The sequence below is a fragment of the Cyrtonyx montezumae genome, unplaced genomic scaffold, assembly GCF_038088225.1.
Source record: "Cyrtonyx montezumae isolate F1298 unplaced genomic scaffold, pur_monq_1.0 scaffold_8, whole genome shotgun sequence".
Lineage (NCBI taxonomy): Eukaryota > Metazoa > Chordata > Aves > Galliformes > Odontophoridae > Cyrtonyx > Cyrtonyx montezumae.
In genome coordinates this window covers 39,100,431-39,117,976 of record NW_027072089.1, presented here as the reverse complement: position 1 = coordinate 39,117,976, position 17,546 = coordinate 39,100,431, and the positions used below count along the sequence as shown (strand labels likewise).

Sequence of the window (17,546 nt, the reverse complement as noted above, 5' to 3'; positions counted from 1 at the left end):
AAGCACAGCATCTGTGGCACTGCTTTCTGTCTAAAGTACAAACAAGTATTTACAATTTTTAGGAAGCTGAACAGGGGAATTAAAAAAAAATGGAAGCAATGCCAGTGTGCAAACTAAAGTAAAAACTGAACTCTACTAACAAGGGATTTCATTAACCACTAACATTCTAATCCAGAAAGATCAGGAAAGATACTTAAGTGAGCAACTTACCTTCAGATTTAAGCCTAAATTCTGATCAGTAAGTAGACTGGTGTAGGTATCAAAAACAGCTGTAAATGCTTCATGACTGGTATTGAAAGAAACTGAAGAGTCTATCTGGAATGACAGAAGTTAAAAAAATTTAAAAAAGGATTTGTTTTTGATCTAATCTGAGAGATCCTTATATTAGTGAACAAAAAGACAACCCGTGTGCTACAGAATCATGTTTTCAAAAATATACTGAATGAACAGAAAGTACATATGCTAGTTTTGGTTTTAGAGGGTCTATCAGTAAGAATTCTAGAAGCCCCTATGCTATACAAACAAGCATGGATATTTTCCAGTTCAAAAAAAAGTCAAGCTACATCTCAAAGCTAGATTTTTTATTAGTCACTTCACAAGCATTAATACAGCAATACAATTCACAATATGTGCCCCATAACATACCTTCAAAAAGATTCGTTGAAAATAATGATATTTGTAGTTTCAAAGATAATCAGTAAGTGAATATTTGTATATGTTTATACATGGTTACTTTTACAAGTTCATAAAAAAGATAATGGGCTAAGTAGATAAATTCTGCCTTCAGACAGAAAAAAAAAAAAAAACACACTAAGGAAAACCCCAATGTAACCAAAGTTAGATGTCCTAAAAATTAAAACCTTCCAGCAGGCTGTTGATTTAGGTAGCTCTGTTGTGACCTCCTAGATAACAACAAGACAGAATAAATGATATCAGAGAACGTTCATTTTCTAAGTTTACTCCCCATGCTTGCACCAATTCTCCAGAAGGCAAAAAGATGGGAAAATATGTGGGCAGCTAAAATAAGAAGGTTGGTGGGGAAAAGAGCAAAATGCAGTAATTTCTGCCTGTCCAAATATTTTTTGTACTTTGGAAAAAAAACAAAATAATAATAAAAAAAAAACCACCAGACTCTTATTACCCAGCTTTCCCCCCCAAACATAAGAGAAACAAAGAAAACTATTCCTTTAAACCAAGATATATTCCTATAGAATTAGAAAAGTTACCTGGTTACAAAATAATGCATACCTGGAGAACTTTTGCTAGCAGAGTCAAGACTGCCATTTTGCTCTCAGGAGATGAACCTTTGGCCCACCAGCTGTCAAGTCTCTTCCAGTTTCTCAGTAGTGCTGTGACCAGTTTCATTCCTTGCTGCTTGCGTATGGTACGCTCCCTAAAACTCTGATCTAACATGCCATTCAAAATGCTTCCAACCTGAAAGGAAAAACATAGAGATTCTTGCCTTCCAAACAACATGAGGATGGTATCTCGTTGCTAGTATGGGCAATCATGGGTAAAAGCAAACAAACAAACAAACCATGGATTCAGGAGAAAGCCAACCAAGAAGTGCTTGTTAGAGGAAGATGACGAATCTCCCATCAGCTTCAGACAGATCATTTTGTCTGAATCACCATCTGTCCTAAAAGTACCTAAATTAGAAGCACCTCTCTAGTTTGACTTCGTGGAAAGAATAAATCTAGGATCTAAAATCAGAAGATTTTACACTTCTATCCCACATCCTTAATAAAAACTACTCTGAATGGAAATTAAGAACCCGATAAAGAAACTTTCAAATTAAGTCTGCTAATGTGTCGGGGAGGATTTTCAATTTACTGCATCACACAGCAATGTTAGATTTAAATCTGAACAGGTTAAAGACTTCCACTAAACTCCTTCCTGTTCTATTCAAACTACAATGTAGCATTCGCTCAAATACACTTTGTGTGAACACAGAGAAACAAATAATCATTCAGAGTAACACTGAAGATCAATACTTGAAGATACTATTTAGTGTGGAACTGAGAAACCGGAGAGCCACCTATATAACTTAATAGCAAGAATTCGGAGAACAGAAATAAAACTTGTAATATACTTGTCCATAGCTTGTTTGGAGTATGTTTACAGCTTCAGATGTGACTAAAAATGCTGATCACTGACTCCTAAGCATGACTTCCACATTCTCCTTTCAAATAGTTAGGAATTAAACAGGATTACTGTCATCCGTATGGTGATTTCAGTGGATTTGTATGGGTACGTTTAAAAAAACTTTGGTTTTTTTGGTAAGAAAAAAAATCACATAAAACCAAATAAATGCCTTATCAAATGACTGTATTGCAGTCAATTCTTTTCCATAATACATCATTTTACATAGTACACAAAAAAGGGAATTAACAGGCTTGCTTTGAATGGATGTTCTTCAGATGTTCTATGCAAATTCCTGAAATTCACAGATCTCAGGGTAGGTAACAGGCAAGCACTTTCCACTCAGGTCAGGTTGACAAGGACCATAAAGGCAGTGCCAGCAACCCAAAAACAAAACAAAAGCAAACAAAAAACACAAAAAGGCAAAATAAACCACTAAAAAACCCGATCAATACCATGCTTCCCAAGTGCAACTGAAGACACCCAGTTACCTCCAAACATAACAAAGAAGTCTTACTTCTAACACTGCCATTTGACTTTGTCCTTTTAAAGAAGAAGTTTAATACCATTTGGGGATTGCTGACTGATGACTCCATAAGATGGATTATGACTGCGTCCAGATTTTTTAGCAGCTGTTGATTAATGGTGTCCGAAAACAGGCTGTAGAAATACTGTCCATGAGTAAAATTGACAAAGTTCCTCTCTGATGATTCTGATAATGGCACAGATAACACCACTGTGTTCAACAGCAGACTTACTAGCTCCTCACACTGTGAAGTATAAGGTAGTGATAGTTATCTCAAATGCATTAAGTAAGAATTAAAAAAAAACAAAAAAAAACCCCAACAGAACAACATCTTCTTTTTATTAAAAAATCTCCCATCTCAAACTGTTTCATGTTGCCACAAAATAGAAGAATAAAGCATAAACAAAATACTGAAATGCTTTTTACATAAAATTTCCTTTTGTCCCTTGATAAAACCAGAGAGCGTTTGCAGCTTCTCTGTAGGAGTATGAATAAAGCTTCTTTTACCCAAAATATATATTCTCGTTACAGAACAGTTCCTGAAAATAGAAAGTTGAAGGTTAGTTATTCAGATTGGAGAACCACATCCTACCTGGTCATCAATGGCAAAGGCAAGCTGTAGGAGTCTGTCAGCTAATCGCTTACTGCTGATATCTACCGATGGAAGAGAGTGCCTTTCACTCCCAGGGGCAATGCCTTTATAAACAGCTGACAGAAGCTTAGAGCCAACTGAGGGACGGGGCTCTTCATCCTATAAGAGGAAAGAAATGTCAATGAATACAAGCTGAAAAAATAACACAGGCTTTTTAATCCATTTGTCTAGGAAACAAACTCCAACCCAATATCTCATAAAGCAATGCAAATATACCATCACGAGACTCCTTCCTAATTGAACAGCAAAGTTTTTAATCAGATGATCCTGTTGTGCACAAGGTTCAAAACAATTTTTGAAACATTTCCAAATGATTTAGATGTGAAAGAAATCTGGGAGAGGACAACACTACAGGAACACAATGAGAATGGGTGGGCTGTAAGCAGTAAGTCAGGCAGTTCCTTGAGAACTGCTGTGCTATAATCTAAGTTCTAGGATTTAAGACATAAAAGATGGATGGTAAGTGCTCATAGAAATGAAATAGGAATAATTAGTTTGAATAATGTAGCCTACACCCTCAGTCTTAAACGCTCTCTAGCCTGCTTTCCTGCAGCTCAAACCTACTTCAGATCAGCAAATGGACATTCCTGTCCTTGGAAAAAAGTTCACCCTTGTGTTTCAGAGACTTGGCGCAACACTTCTTCACAGTCAAATGGACTTGCGTAAAATAAGATACTGCTTTTTGGATTGCAGAATTGCTATTTGTCAGGATGTTTGAGGACCAAGAAAATGCTCTCCTAAGAAGTTCAATGAAAGGGAAAATCTGGGGTAGATTCGTAGAATAAGTATAACCCATCTATTTTTGGTCCCATTCAACACCAGCTTTTCACTGTTGATCTCATCCCTTGTAAATTCACCTGCTATTCTCAGTTTTCATACTAGACTTCTACATGTGTAAAGCTTTTATCTTAATAAAAATATTCAGAATTAATTTCTGGATAAACAATTACCTGATTGTGAAGAACAGACTGAAGCAGACCAGATTTCTGGAGTTGCTTGCAAGCAGAAAGAATAGCACTAAACCTAACTTGATCAAAACGCACATCTGAATTAAACAGATCAACAAAACAAAGGTCCTCAAAGCTAAAGAGAAAAGAAAGACAATGTTAGAGTGGTGGGAATATCTATTTACAATTGTACACAATATAATTTTGTATTTCTCATTCCAATTTCATTAGTTCTGGGCATATGCTTACTAGAAAGCTCCTACTTACCTCTGTGGGGTGATTCTTTTTTTTAAACATAATTGCAAATATTCTTTATAGGGAGATTTCATCAAAGCTTTCAAGAGTCTCACTGAGATGTCTGGGAGATTTTTCATGACTTGTACATCAGCAGTATTAAATCCTATATGTGATGGATCACACACTGTCATCACCACAAGCTCTACAAAGTTCACATTAAGCAATTCCTTCTCAAGTAGCTAGAAAGAATAAAACATTAAAAGAAACCTTACAGAAATCCAGAAGGATTTAAAAGCATTTTATTCTTCATTACTAACCATTACTCCTTAGAGCTAAAAGAAAATGTAACTATTCTGAAGAAATGGCACTATCTTTCTTCTATTAAGTGTATGAATTTCAATGACTTGTGCTAATGCACAAAAATAAAGCATCCATAAAAATACATAGGATGTATGCTATCAAATGGGAATTGAGATCTTTTTATATCCACGTAGGCCTGTTTCAGTCTTAATTATGCATCTGTAATCACTTGGAAATCCTGACATACATCCCCATGCACACAATTAAACATTTACTTGTTTACAGTTCACAAACAACAGACAGTCTCAGAACTCTATCTGGCATTGTATATTCCACAGATACAATATTCTATAGCTTTCATTACAGTCTGCATTACATCTAAGCTAGGTAAGTTCAGAGATTTGAACATTTTTTCTGAATTCAAGAACAAATTGCCAGTCTCACTTTCTGCTTTTTAAGTAGCTATCACCATGACAAACTTAAGGCAATAAGGCCTCCTGAAGAAATACTTGTTGGAAGTATTCCATTCAGATCAGTCAATTTCCTTACTGGAATATATAGGAAATATTCATCTTTCTATTCAAAACTCTATCAACCACTAAAATTAATCTCTGCAGTGGTATACATTCTCGTCCATGCAAAGATTGTAACGGTGATGTTTAGTCAACAATTAGAAACAAACCACTAAGGATATGTTATCCAGCAAATGAACCTCAACATAATTACAAATACAATTTGTACTTTTTACTCACTATAGATTTCAGTGCCTACCTTCCAGAAATCCTGCTGGCATGTTTCCAGGATCATGGTGACAAACTCCAAGATTCGCACGATAATTGTACACTTGCTGTAATTATACATTTCTCTCTCTTGTGGACTGAATACGTTGCCTCTTGATCTGCAATCAAAGCACTGCTCTGCTGCATGGATATCATGCAAGGCAATAGTTTCAAGGAAGAACTCCACGGCTTCCAAGAATGAGGACCTTTCATTTACACCTAAGAAAAATCACAGTAAGCAGAAATGAGACAGCAGCTCCCAGCTTTTCTACATATTATTTTGTGCTTGGAAGAAAACAGTTGTGCTGGGATAACGAACAGAAAAACCACCACATCTCACATCAGTATTTCCTGGAAGTCGTATGTCATTTGCAAATTAACATTCTGAGCAGTGAAGCGTAGCTTTCTAATTACTGATCATTATATACATATAATTACCAAGGATTATTTAGGCACATGCAATAAGGATTAAAATTTTAAATCCATAGTCTTGAATAGCTTGGCTGAATGCTAACTGCATCTAATAATGATCTTATAATATTGTTTTAAATAAAGATAGAGGTGACACAGGCAGACTACCTACTGTGTGCACGAGACTTCCATGCAACTGTACTGTCAGTGATTAAAAAGCACTTTGGTCAGAACTGAATGAAAAATTAAAAGAAAACCTTTTGGTTGAGGCTCAATGTTTACACTGTTTATTATGTAGATGATCAAATGCAAAACAGTTCAAGTATCAAACTGATGTAAAAACGTGAAGTAAGAAGGGGTCTTCTTTCACTGCTTTCTCATAGCTCCTTCCAGGCAACAATAAAGAACATGTAAACAACTGAACAGGACTATATCAAAATCTACGGCTCAGCTCAGCAGAGGGAAATCAGCAGTATGGTCTGATTTGTGAAGTTGAGATGGGAAAAAACAAGTTGCTGGTGAGTGGATGACTGAGTGAGAGAAATTTAATGGTATTTAATGGTATATTTCCAGGACTGAGAGGAAACATTTTTAAAGATACAGCATTAACAAAGTACTTCTTCATCCAAAAATAAAAACAACCAAAACCCAATCTCAATTGTCATTAAGATCTTTGAGAGTTTGTAAAATTCATTGACTCTATATTTAAGACAAAGCCTTTAAGTCTGAGGTGGGAACTCCTCTTGGAGCTCCTCCTCCTCAACAGGCACAAATAACCTTATGCAACTGTTAATCACTCACCCAGTATTTCATGAGGCTTGATCATTCGCAGCTCAAAGAAAGTATTGTAGCAGTCCAGCGCTGCTAAGAACATGTCCATCCACCGCATGACAGTCTGTAAACTAAAGGGCTCCTGCATATCACGGAGAGTTGGCTGAGAAAGAATCCCAGATGGGCTTTTGGCATCGCTGCCACCTCCTTCAAATTTATTAATAAGGAAGGAAACGTCCCTCTTTTTTAAAACTTCAGCCAGCCAAGAAGATGGAGAATTGTTTCCTGATAGAAATGAATACACATATGAATTCTACAGGAAAACAACTCACTTCAAAGTCACAAGAAATTAGAGGCAAATGGGCTATCATAGTCAAATTTTGTGTTTTCATTTGGACCACCTAGTATAGAAGTTATTGTCATACCACAGAAGTTAACCACAAGGAAGAGGCTAACTTGTGAGCCACTCCCAGTATTCCCAGCCAGCAAATGCTGCCCTCATAGCAATATATAACAGCAGCTTCAGGCCTAGAAATTCTCTTTCCTGACCAGAAGGAAGTATTCAGTAACAGTCTCTTCCACATCCACAACCCCAACCCAAAACCTGAGGTTCTCACAACATTTGTTTTCCAACATTAGCATCTAAATAGCAGTGAGGAGACATCTACTTCGAAAATATTTTTTCTAATAATATATTGCCCAGAAAACATACAGAAAAGGAATGCACAGCATTTAGAAAGCAAAGATCACAGAATCCTAGAATCATCTGAATTGAAAGGGACCCTTGAAGGTCATCTAGTCCAAACCTCCTGCAATAAACAGGGACACACACAGTTGGATCAGGTTGCTCAGAGCCTCATCCAGCCTGGCCTTGAGTACTCCAAGAGGGGCTCCCAGCACCTCTCAGCAACTCATGCCAGTGCCTCCCCACCCTTACTGGAAAACTTCCTTATAGCCAGTCTAAATCACCCCTTTTTAAGTTTGAAACAATTTCCCCTTGTCCTGTCATAACAGATCCTGCTAAAGAGTCTGTCCCTTTCTTATACCCTTCTGAAAAAGATACTGAAAGGCTGCTCTCAGATCCTCCCAGAGCATTCTCCAGGCTGAACTGCTCCAGCTCTCAGCCTGTTCACATAAGGAAGGTGTTTCATTCCTTGCATCATTCTTGTGGCCCTGCTCTAGACTTGCTCCAAAGGTATATGTCTCTCCTGTACTGAGGACTCCACACCTGGACACAGTACTCCAGGTGAGGCCTCAACAGGACAGAGTATAGGGGCAGGATCATCTTGGTGTCATCAGCAAGCTTGAGTACACTCAACCCCAGCTGTTGATGTCACTGATAAGATAATAATACACTGTGACTTACAATACCTGGTAATAAAGGAACAAACTCATAAAAGAGCTCCATGGCTTTATGTCGGCACTCCGTCTGAGGTCGCCCACACTGCACTAAGAGCCACATGACAACGTCCTGAAGACACACTGACTTAGTGGCTGGAAATCCTCTGCACAAGAATATTAGGCATTAATAGCATTCATGACCTCTAACAAGAAGCTACTGTCTTCCAGTTGAAAAAAAAAATCAGTATTTATGAGCATTATTGATGTCCTTTTATCTAGTTTACCAAACCCATAAGCACTGTGAGAAAGACCTCTTCCACAAGTATAGCCTACACTGCTTTTCCTTTTTTCCACTCTAACTTGAAATCCTAGAGCACCATCTTTATGTCAACAGTTTAAAAAACAAATTCAGGTCTCTTTCTTTCTCTTTGTAACATATGAAGACAAAAATATAGATTTAAATTTTAACACAGATTTTCCTCTCCCTAATTGTCCTGTCTCTTAGCTCACTACAGATATATCTCAGATACTACTTGCCAGTTTCTTTAGATTACAGGACAGTTTGGGTCAAAAAGGACCTCAGGATGTTTCTAAGTTTAGCCTCCTGCTTAAGGAGGGTCAGCTGTGTAATCAGAACATCTACTGTGATACTGAATCCACTCTTGCTTTTTCCATTTTTCTCATTATATCTGTATTTGCTGATCATCCTACTGCAGCTAGTCCTACTCCTGCTAATACTTACAGCAATAATAAAAGATTTAGAAGAACTTTCTTTCACTACCAATGTTATTTTGAACACAGCTGCAAGAGAAACATGCTTTTCTTTTCCTCCCATTCATGCGAAATTAAAGGAAGCTATCTGTTCTGAGCCCATCACACAGGAATAAAGAATGACTATTATGATCCTCAAGGATCACGTCAACCGTTTCCCACCAGTAGTTCAACAGTCATACTAGCAGATTTCTCCTCTGAGAACATACACCTATTAGTGGCAGTCACAGGAGGAATTCTCTATCCAGCATCTTGAGTGTTTAATGGAACTGTAACTCATTGTTAAACAGTGTATTATTCAATAAACAGAAGAATGTCAAACTGCTGACCGTGGTACCCGCCGTTTTCCTTCCTTGTTCAGGGCAGCAGCTTTATGCTTGATTATGCGCTTCAGGTGATTAATAGCATCACAGCATTGTTGGGTGGTACCTGTTAGAAAGAAAATATGCATCTATAAATAAACGCTAGCAACCTGGTTAAATTAACAGAGGTATTATCACCTTAGAAGTAATGCAAGAGGCTGACACACAGGATGTCCATTACCTACACCATTTTCAGCTACAGTAGATTATTCAAGGTAGAAGACCAAGACCACAAAACAGCAGAGTGGCCTGAACCAAGTGTGAGATCTCTGCTACAAAAAAATATTCTTCTTTTAGTTCTCACACTTAGATAAACAGTAAACTGTTTCCACACAAATATTTGGGAGCTACTTCTGTGATATCCCATTTCTCTGACAGAAATAAAGCTTTGTAACATGAGATACTGGCTTTCTGTTGTAATTATGATAACTAATAGATGAAAATCGGAGCATAAGAATAAAAATAAAAGCAGGTTTACTGAATACTGAAGAATCATACACCATGCAACTACAAAATAAGGTCTCAAATAATAAATGCTATCAGTAATATTACTGTTACTATATAGGTGCGTATCACAGTAAATGTGAAAAAGGTTATTACCATTAAGCATTAAAAAAAAATCCTCCATATTCACTTGTTGCAAGGAGTTAACAAAAACAGTTCTGAACTGGATATCAGAAGATCTCTCTACCAAAAGAAATTGTCGGAAAGTATGCATGTTCCCTTCTCCTACAGTCACAGATTCATGGTTTTCTTCAACTGTTTTTTGTTTTTTTTTTGTAAATAAAAATTAAACTGGATCACTTTTGTTAGTTGTAGCTAATTACAGCTTACCTAATGATTTCTCATCTGTATGAGTTAAAGCCAGACTTTCCAGAAATATAACTAATGCTTCGAACACAAACTGCTCCACGAGAGAATTCTCTTCCCTTAAAATCAGAAATAGACATGAAGAGAAACATGAGCAGAAAGACTAAGTATGAAATTCTAATTAAAAAGCAAATTAAAATACCACAGATATAAACAGCAGAAGACATTTGTGTAAAAAAAAAAGACACCTAAATCACTCTAAAAGAGTGGCAATGAAGATTTACTGAGTGCTTTTCAAAGACACAAATAACTTGCCATAAATCTGATAGGAATTGAAACTGCTATGCTCCTCACTTGTAGGAAGCCCAACTACAGAGCTATAATTACATCAATGAATAATCTCAACAGCACAGTTTTACAGCAGTCAGAATGAGTGCAAGTGGATGACTATTTGAGTCCTGCACTCAGTTCTTCTCACCTCCTTGACCTTTTAGTCCAAGTTGGTTACAGATTCAAGTGTTTACTTACCTAAATTCTCTGTAGATACTGTTAAAAGCAAGTGCTGCACCTAATCTCTTAAAAGCACTGGGATGAAGAGCCAGACTATACAATCTTTTAAAAAGAGACTTGGTGTTTGCTGGGCTTTTCTCCTGCTGTCTTGGTGTTGTCTGCTTGATAGACCACTTCAAAAATTCTCGTACACACTGACCACAGAAATCTCTCAGAGTGCTGTCAACTGGATCCACTATGCCACTCTGAAATTACACAAGATAGTTTCATTACAAGAATGAAAAAAAAAACCCAAAAAGATTTTCTTAGTGCAGTGTTAGAGCAGCTTACAGAGATTTTCTTTATGTAGTTTAAAAATATGCTTAATTTTCCAGAAATAAAGCTTCAGATCTCATGCTGTCCAGTGGAAGGGCAGTATTTCCAGCACTCACAGCACTGGATTCAGCTTCAAAGATCTGGGCTTCTCTTCCCATCTCAGTCAGAGCTTCTAAATTGGTTAGTAGCTTAGATATTCCATTTTCTGATAAACCTGTTTTCTCTTCATTAGAGACACTGCACTAACACTGACTTTGCTTCAGACCTTCAGGTCAATGCAAAGAAAAAAAAAGGGGTATAATTTAAAGCTTTTGCACCTGGTGAAATCAAAGAAGCTGAAAGAAAAATTAAACACACATCACAAGCAACTTTCATTCAGACCTGGGGAAGAAAAGTATTTCAGTAGTTCCTTGTACACAATGATTATAAAAAGCATGTTTGCTTACTCTTACAAAGACTATAAAGACACTAGCTGCATTTTGACAGTGTCAAAGCCACAGAAAAATTCAAATTCTCATTTGAGAAATGTTAAATGGTCATAAAATTGATAAATTGCTTACTTTTATTCAGAAAAATAAGAAGCTATTATATCAGCGTATGTGCTCCTGGTTCTTTCAGTAGTACAATGATGCTAGTTAAAAACAAAGTCACATGGCACAGAAAAAAAGAAATAGGAAGACTTCTGACCTACCAAGATAGCTTCCAGAAACGTCACTGTATCTTGACTCTCAAATTTTTTGTTGTTGGTAAACCAGTGAATGAGCTGCATGACTAAAGGCTCATACAATTGTCTTGTTACCTGAAAACACAAAAAGCCATCTACATTTCTAGGATCAACATGTTTCTCTGTTACTCTGCAATTTCTCTGTTACTCTGCAATTCAAAATGTGTAAGAACAAAAAACTATAGTTCTTTTAAAATGAATCTGTAAAATGAATAATCTGCTTTATGTAACTTTCCCACATTAAGGATTAAAAAATAGAAAAACAATAAATCTGCTTTCTATTTAACTGGTCTCAAAAGATTCTCCAAGCTTACTTTCAATATGAAACTTCAAAGCAGATTAAGACTATTACTTAGCACTGACTGAACCTATGTGCCATGGAGGCTTCTCTTTCGTTTTGGGTAAGGAAGATAAATACCAAGTTGAGATATTTGAATTAAATCTTTCTTCCTCAACTGTCAATAAGGCAGCTGCAATCTCCCAGATGCTATGTTAGCAACTGTAGCTCTGCACTCACTCAATAGTGAATGAACTCATTTCCTCTCAAATTAACTTATGACAAAAAATATATAAAAACCAAATTGAGTCATGAAGAGCAGTTATAACTACAAATTCTTTGAATGAATCTTGAAATTTCAGTCTTAAAACACCCCTATATTTGTACACTGCTATTACACTGAAAGGCATTATTACTGTAGTGTTTGAAAAGGCTCCTATCCCCCTCTACAGAAACCCTGGAAAGCTATTTTTCAACGAGAATTTCAGCTTAAAAATATGCATTACAATTGAAATCAAAAAAGGCGATGTGTTAGGAATACTCTCCGAGAACAACTTGTAAACAAAACTATAAACTAATTTCCATGCACAGAGATATTTTAAACAAGATAAAATGCAAATAAGTGATTATTTTACCTGGTCTACATCACAGGCAAGACGAAGCAGTACTGGAAATATTCGTTTGTATAACTGATACATGGGTGGGGGACCCTGACATCTTTCTGGCATCTGAGATGCTTTCCCCAGCATATATGCAACAATGCTATGTAGCAGTTCACACGCTGCAACCTGAAATTGAAAAAATGCCTTTGGTTATGCATCCTTTTCTTCCACAGAGAAGACAAAACTGTGCGCAGGAGGAAAAAGTCAAAAGAAAAGGTGCACTTTTATCTATGCAAAAGCCACTTTCACAAGTGGATCCTGTCAGTGCAAATGATCTGCACACACTCTACCTGACCTCAGTCTCTGTGATGTGCAGTCACTATTCAAAGGAGAAAAATGCATCTCTGGAGAAGTCACCATCATTGTGTGTTTGGGGATACATCCATTCCAGACCCTTTGGATATCAATATCCCAACCTAGCAGAGAACCAAGGTATTTACTTCTTTGCTCTGCTGGACTAAGCCCACCAACTCACAAGGAACTCACATATGTAGAACATTAAGCAACAAAAAAGATCAGTTATTTGAAAGTGCTCATTTTTATCCCAAGTCTAACTCAAAAAGGCACGGTGCTGCCTGATAGAGCTTATAACATTGTTTGTTCTTCAGGTTTTAAATGGCCAGAATAACAGTATCATGAACCAGCACAGAAGCAGCACATTTGTACTTCTGAATTGATTAAACCCAGCCTTCCTTAACAAGGAAGGCACTACTACTTTATGCAGTATTTCTCAGCTAGCATAAACAAATACACATGGACATCAATACCTTTGTCTGTCTGTCACTTGCAGAAAGGGCCAGATCAGTCACGCGAGGCAGAAACGCATCTAAGTAGATGACAGGCTTCATGTCTGCAAATGGCACAGCAAAGCTCAGGTGGCTCTCAGTGTCCCAGGACACACATTTCTTCATCATCTCTTCTGCAGAGGTGGCTAGTACATTTAGAAAATATCACAACAAAAAATAAGCTATGTGCAATACAGATCAGATCAGCAGTTCCAACATAAACATTCCTTCAGTTGCACAGAGAATGAGCACACATGTGGCTGTGTTCTCTAAGGTCTTCAATTGAAAACTGCCATACTTCTTTCTGTCCCTATATTATCATTAAGTTTGGAAAAGACCACTAAGATCATCTAGTCCAATCACCAACCCATCCTTACCATGCCCAGTAACCATTTCCCTCAGGGCCACATCTCCATGTTTATTGAACACCTCCAGGGATGGTGACTCCAGCACGTCCCTGGGCAGCCTGTGCCACTGCCTCACTACTCCTAAGAAGAAATTTTTCCTAATATCCAACCTGAACCTCCCTGGTGCAACTGAAGGCTATTGCTGCTCACTCTGCCATTTTGCAGAAATAAAATTGTTTTTAAAAGCAGAAAAGACAAATTAAACATTACAAGTTTTGGTCCTTTCCTTTATACAACTGACTCTTAGATCAAGTACATTTTGAGTTGAATGTATCCATTAGAGCTCATGGAATCACAGAATGGCTTAGGTTGGAAGGGACCCTAAGGATCATCCAATTCCAATCAACTCATGGATGGGTACTTACTCCACTATGGTTTTAAGGACATTTCACGATATTTAATAATTAAATTATAAAGTTTATTCAGAAATTGAACAGAAGATGACAAAACAAGTTCTTTTTCCCAAGATATTCAACTAGAGCTCTAATACCTGGATCTGCTAAAAGCACTGTGCACCTTAAACTCGAAGTCAAGAAGTAAACTTGCAGAGTTTTAACACAATTCATAGGCCACAAAAGTGGATTAAGCAGGAATCATAATAAAGAGATGGGAACAAGTGGTTGAGTGCTGAGGAACTGTAAACCATGAGAGATGACAAAACAGCTCTGCAGCTAGATGGTTTAAAGGGACATATGAATAAATAAAACCATCTGCTCACATGTGGGTGATTTTTCTTCATAAAACATGAAATTTCTATGCATCTTCTTTGTATTCTTTAAGTTAGTTAATACTCTGTTCTCAACTGCAAAACTCAATAAAAGCAGTTTTGTCAAAATAGATAGTTACTCTTGAAAAGCTCATGCGTTCTCAAAGTGGTGTCCAGATGTTACTGAACTTAACTTTCAAGAGACCCAGCAGAGGCACGTAGATATTGTTAAGTTACCCACCTGTAATTAAGTTGTGATTGATCTGCCCTCCTAAAGCCCCAAGAAGGTGAACCACTCTAGTCCTTACTGCTTCCAAGGTGGGATTGTCATCCTGAATAATTCAGAACATTCATATTAGTGAAAGAAAAGTTATTTTTAGGCACATAGAAGTTGGCCAATACAGTGAATGAAGGATTTATAGCTCATATTAGCATACAGATGAAACAAGAACAGAGAAGACAAAAAGAGGGAACATCATCAAGCAAAAGAGCAGCACTGGTTTCAATAATAAGAAGAAAACACCAGAAAACACTTTCAAGACATTCTGCAGTCTTCCAGTGACCACTTCTCAAGTAACAGTTAAAATTCTGTCATTACAGGTAGCACCTACCTACAGAATCATGTAATAATCTGTAAAGCCATTAGAAATCTGAAGTAAAAGTTCTACTTTTCATTTACCCAGGAACATAAAATTTAGGTTTTTAACAGCCTGTGTGGGATGTAGAATTTACTCATCTTGTTTAAAGACCACTGAGTTGGAAAGAGTTGCACAATACATGTAGGAGCAATTATTTGTTTCATATCTAAAAAAAACGTTTATTCCATGTCAGTATGCACCTGACATATACAAATAAGACTACACTTATGTGGGGCTGCTTGAGAAGATGCTGGTCAAAATGACTGCTATGTTTGACTTCTAAAGACTGAATATATCCACAAGATAATAACAACAAATGGTTATACATTCCAATAACAAGTATGTGACAAATAGGATCTGATGTGCATAGAGTTAAATTGTTCAGTCAGGATCACTAGCAGACTAATGTATAGTGGAATAAACAGATCTCTCAAAGCTCCCTTTCCCTGCATTGCTGTCATTCCCACTCTAGAACCTGATGTCTTTCCAACTGTGCCGATGTGATGGCCTTTGGGGGTTGGACTCAATGCTTCTCTAGAGGTCCTTCCAAACCCTACAATTCTGTGATTCTGTGACACACTGTAGAATGGGTTTCACCAAATGGACTGACCTAAGGTAAAAAATAATGCCAAGAAAAAGGAAAGCATATGAGAGAGGAAGAGATGCAGAGTGATGTGATTAATTCACTTTCAACTCTAAAATACATCAGTGTTCTTACCAATGAAGAAGTTTTTGCTTTTCTTAAACGCTGTATCACAATTTTGTTAAATCCTTTCTGGGCTGCCCGGGAAAGCTTCCTTACTTCCCAGTTATTCTGGGGTTCAACTGATGAAGAAAGACAGCATATAAATATTATCTTCATATACCTGCACCTCAAGCACGTGCTCATGGTTTCTTAAAACTAACAGATCACCACAACAAACGACAGCAGCAAAACTGCCAACATCTTAGTTAAAAAAAATAAAGGTGAACTTCTAGAAGTAAGAGAAATTATACTTTTCCAACTACAAAAACTACAATACAGACAAAAAGCATGCCATATTCAAGCCTCTAGGCATGACTATGAAGAATTCATTTCCCATACATACCTTTAGTTGTAGAGTTTTTCAAATAACCGTCAAGAAGAGGTAGTACATCCTTGTAATAAGGCTGCATTATATGCCTGGGGATGTGAGTTGACCAGTCTTCCAAAGCATCCAGTCCCAGATCAGCCATTGGTGTACAGCTAAGGCCCAGCTTAAATGCATTCTGTGTGTCAAATGTAAAATCATCAGTTCTCCTTTTTAATGACTACTATGATTTAAAGGGAGATACCACACTTGCAAGCACTGAGCATACAAAACATCTTCCTTCTTCGTTAACTTCTGTCTGCTCAAGCTCTCACTCAAAATAAACACAGGAGATATCTGTTCTATTCTAATACAGGCACTTACAGTCAGTCAAGTATAAAGGCAAACTCTGACAGTATACTTATTTATCCAGAAAACCAACCCACTCGTACTCTATCTTGCTGGGGATAATGAAAAATTTGATGTTTACTAACTTACTTACTCAAGAGGATACAAACTTTGCTTTGGTATATGTTTTAGGGGGAAAAACAGAAAGGTTAACTATACATCAGTCTGACCTACCTGCAGGGCAGGAATATATGCTTTGATATCAAGCATGATGATGTCATGTGGTAAAGAGAGTAAAAAGTTTAGACAGGATGCCAATAACTCATCTTTATACTGCTTCATTTTTGCTGTAACCTAAAATTCAGATAAACATGTCAAGAACAATCATAAACTTTATAAGATCTTGATATTACATATATTAATATCCATGTACAGTATGCAACTCACAACACTGGAAACTAATTCACCTGCAGATGGACATCACGAAGTATTTAACACACATTTATCTTGATGCACAAATGAGAAATAACTAAGTAACCAATTCACTGTTAGTGTTATTGATAACAAATACAGAAAAAACAAGTTCTTAAAACCCTCCTGCAATGTAAAATTCAAACAGATGAGTACTGCTATTGCATATATTATATTGCAAGATTTCTATGAAGATACAGTTCTGACTGAGTAATTGATGTTTACATTCAGAATAACTAAGCTAGCCAGCAAAATAACCTACCTCTTTTCCAAACTTTGCAAACAGGGCAAAGCAAGAACTCTTTTCTGGGTCTTCGGTAGATTTTCTGAGACTCTTTGGACTGACACCCTAACAACAGAATTCACAAATCAATGGTGTTAAAAACCGTGATATGTAGTATAAATATAAAGCAGAAATTGAACTTGGAACAAATCTGTAACTGAAGAAATTTTTATTACTGAAAACTTAAAATGTACATCTATTCTCTCAAAGCTTAGCAGTATTATAAACACTTAATTTGCTACTTCCCCTTTCCTTCAGCAAGTGACAAAAGAAAATCCCTAAATGTGTATTTGTAGGTGGCAAGAAAGCAGTTCACAATAGC

At 36.9% G+C, this 17,546-nt stretch overlaps 1 protein-coding gene across 1 annotated transcript in view; it reads right to left on the bottom strand.

The window, feature by feature from the left end:
* PRKDC (protein kinase, DNA-activated, catalytic subunit) overlaps positions 1-17,546 on the bottom strand; it is an 80,275-nt gene that overhangs the window by 49,752 nt on the left and 12,977 nt on the right. The window contains exons 19-38 of the mRNA XM_065751955.1: positions 17,204-17,290; positions 16,705-16,824; positions 16,162-16,321; positions 15,792-15,898; positions 14,677-14,767; positions 13,305-13,468; positions 12,511-12,663; positions 11,566-11,673; positions 10,578-10,804; positions 10,074-10,168; positions 9,207-9,306; positions 8,137-8,270; positions 6,796-7,050; positions 5,576-5,802; positions 4,535-4,743; positions 4,271-4,403; positions 3,261-3,419; positions 2,709-2,912; positions 1,249-1,434; positions 211-315 (exon numbers count right to left, since the gene is read on the bottom strand). Coding sequence (XP_065608027.1) covers positions 211-315; positions 1,249-1,434; positions 2,709-2,912; positions 3,261-3,419; positions 4,271-4,403; positions 4,535-4,743; positions 5,576-5,802; positions 6,796-7,050; positions 8,137-8,270; positions 9,207-9,306; positions 10,074-10,168; positions 10,578-10,804; positions 11,566-11,673; positions 12,511-12,663; positions 13,305-13,468; positions 14,677-14,767; positions 15,792-15,898; positions 16,162-16,321; positions 16,705-16,824; positions 17,204-17,290 — 3,024 coding nt within the window. The remainder of the gene's footprint in view (positions 1-210; positions 316-1,248; positions 1,435-2,708; positions 2,913-3,260; positions 3,420-4,270; positions 4,404-4,534; positions 4,744-5,575; positions 5,803-6,795; positions 7,051-8,136; positions 8,271-9,206; positions 9,307-10,073; positions 10,169-10,577; positions 10,805-11,565; positions 11,674-12,510; positions 12,664-13,304; positions 13,469-14,676; positions 14,768-15,791; positions 15,899-16,161; positions 16,322-16,704; positions 16,825-17,203; positions 17,291-17,546) is intronic.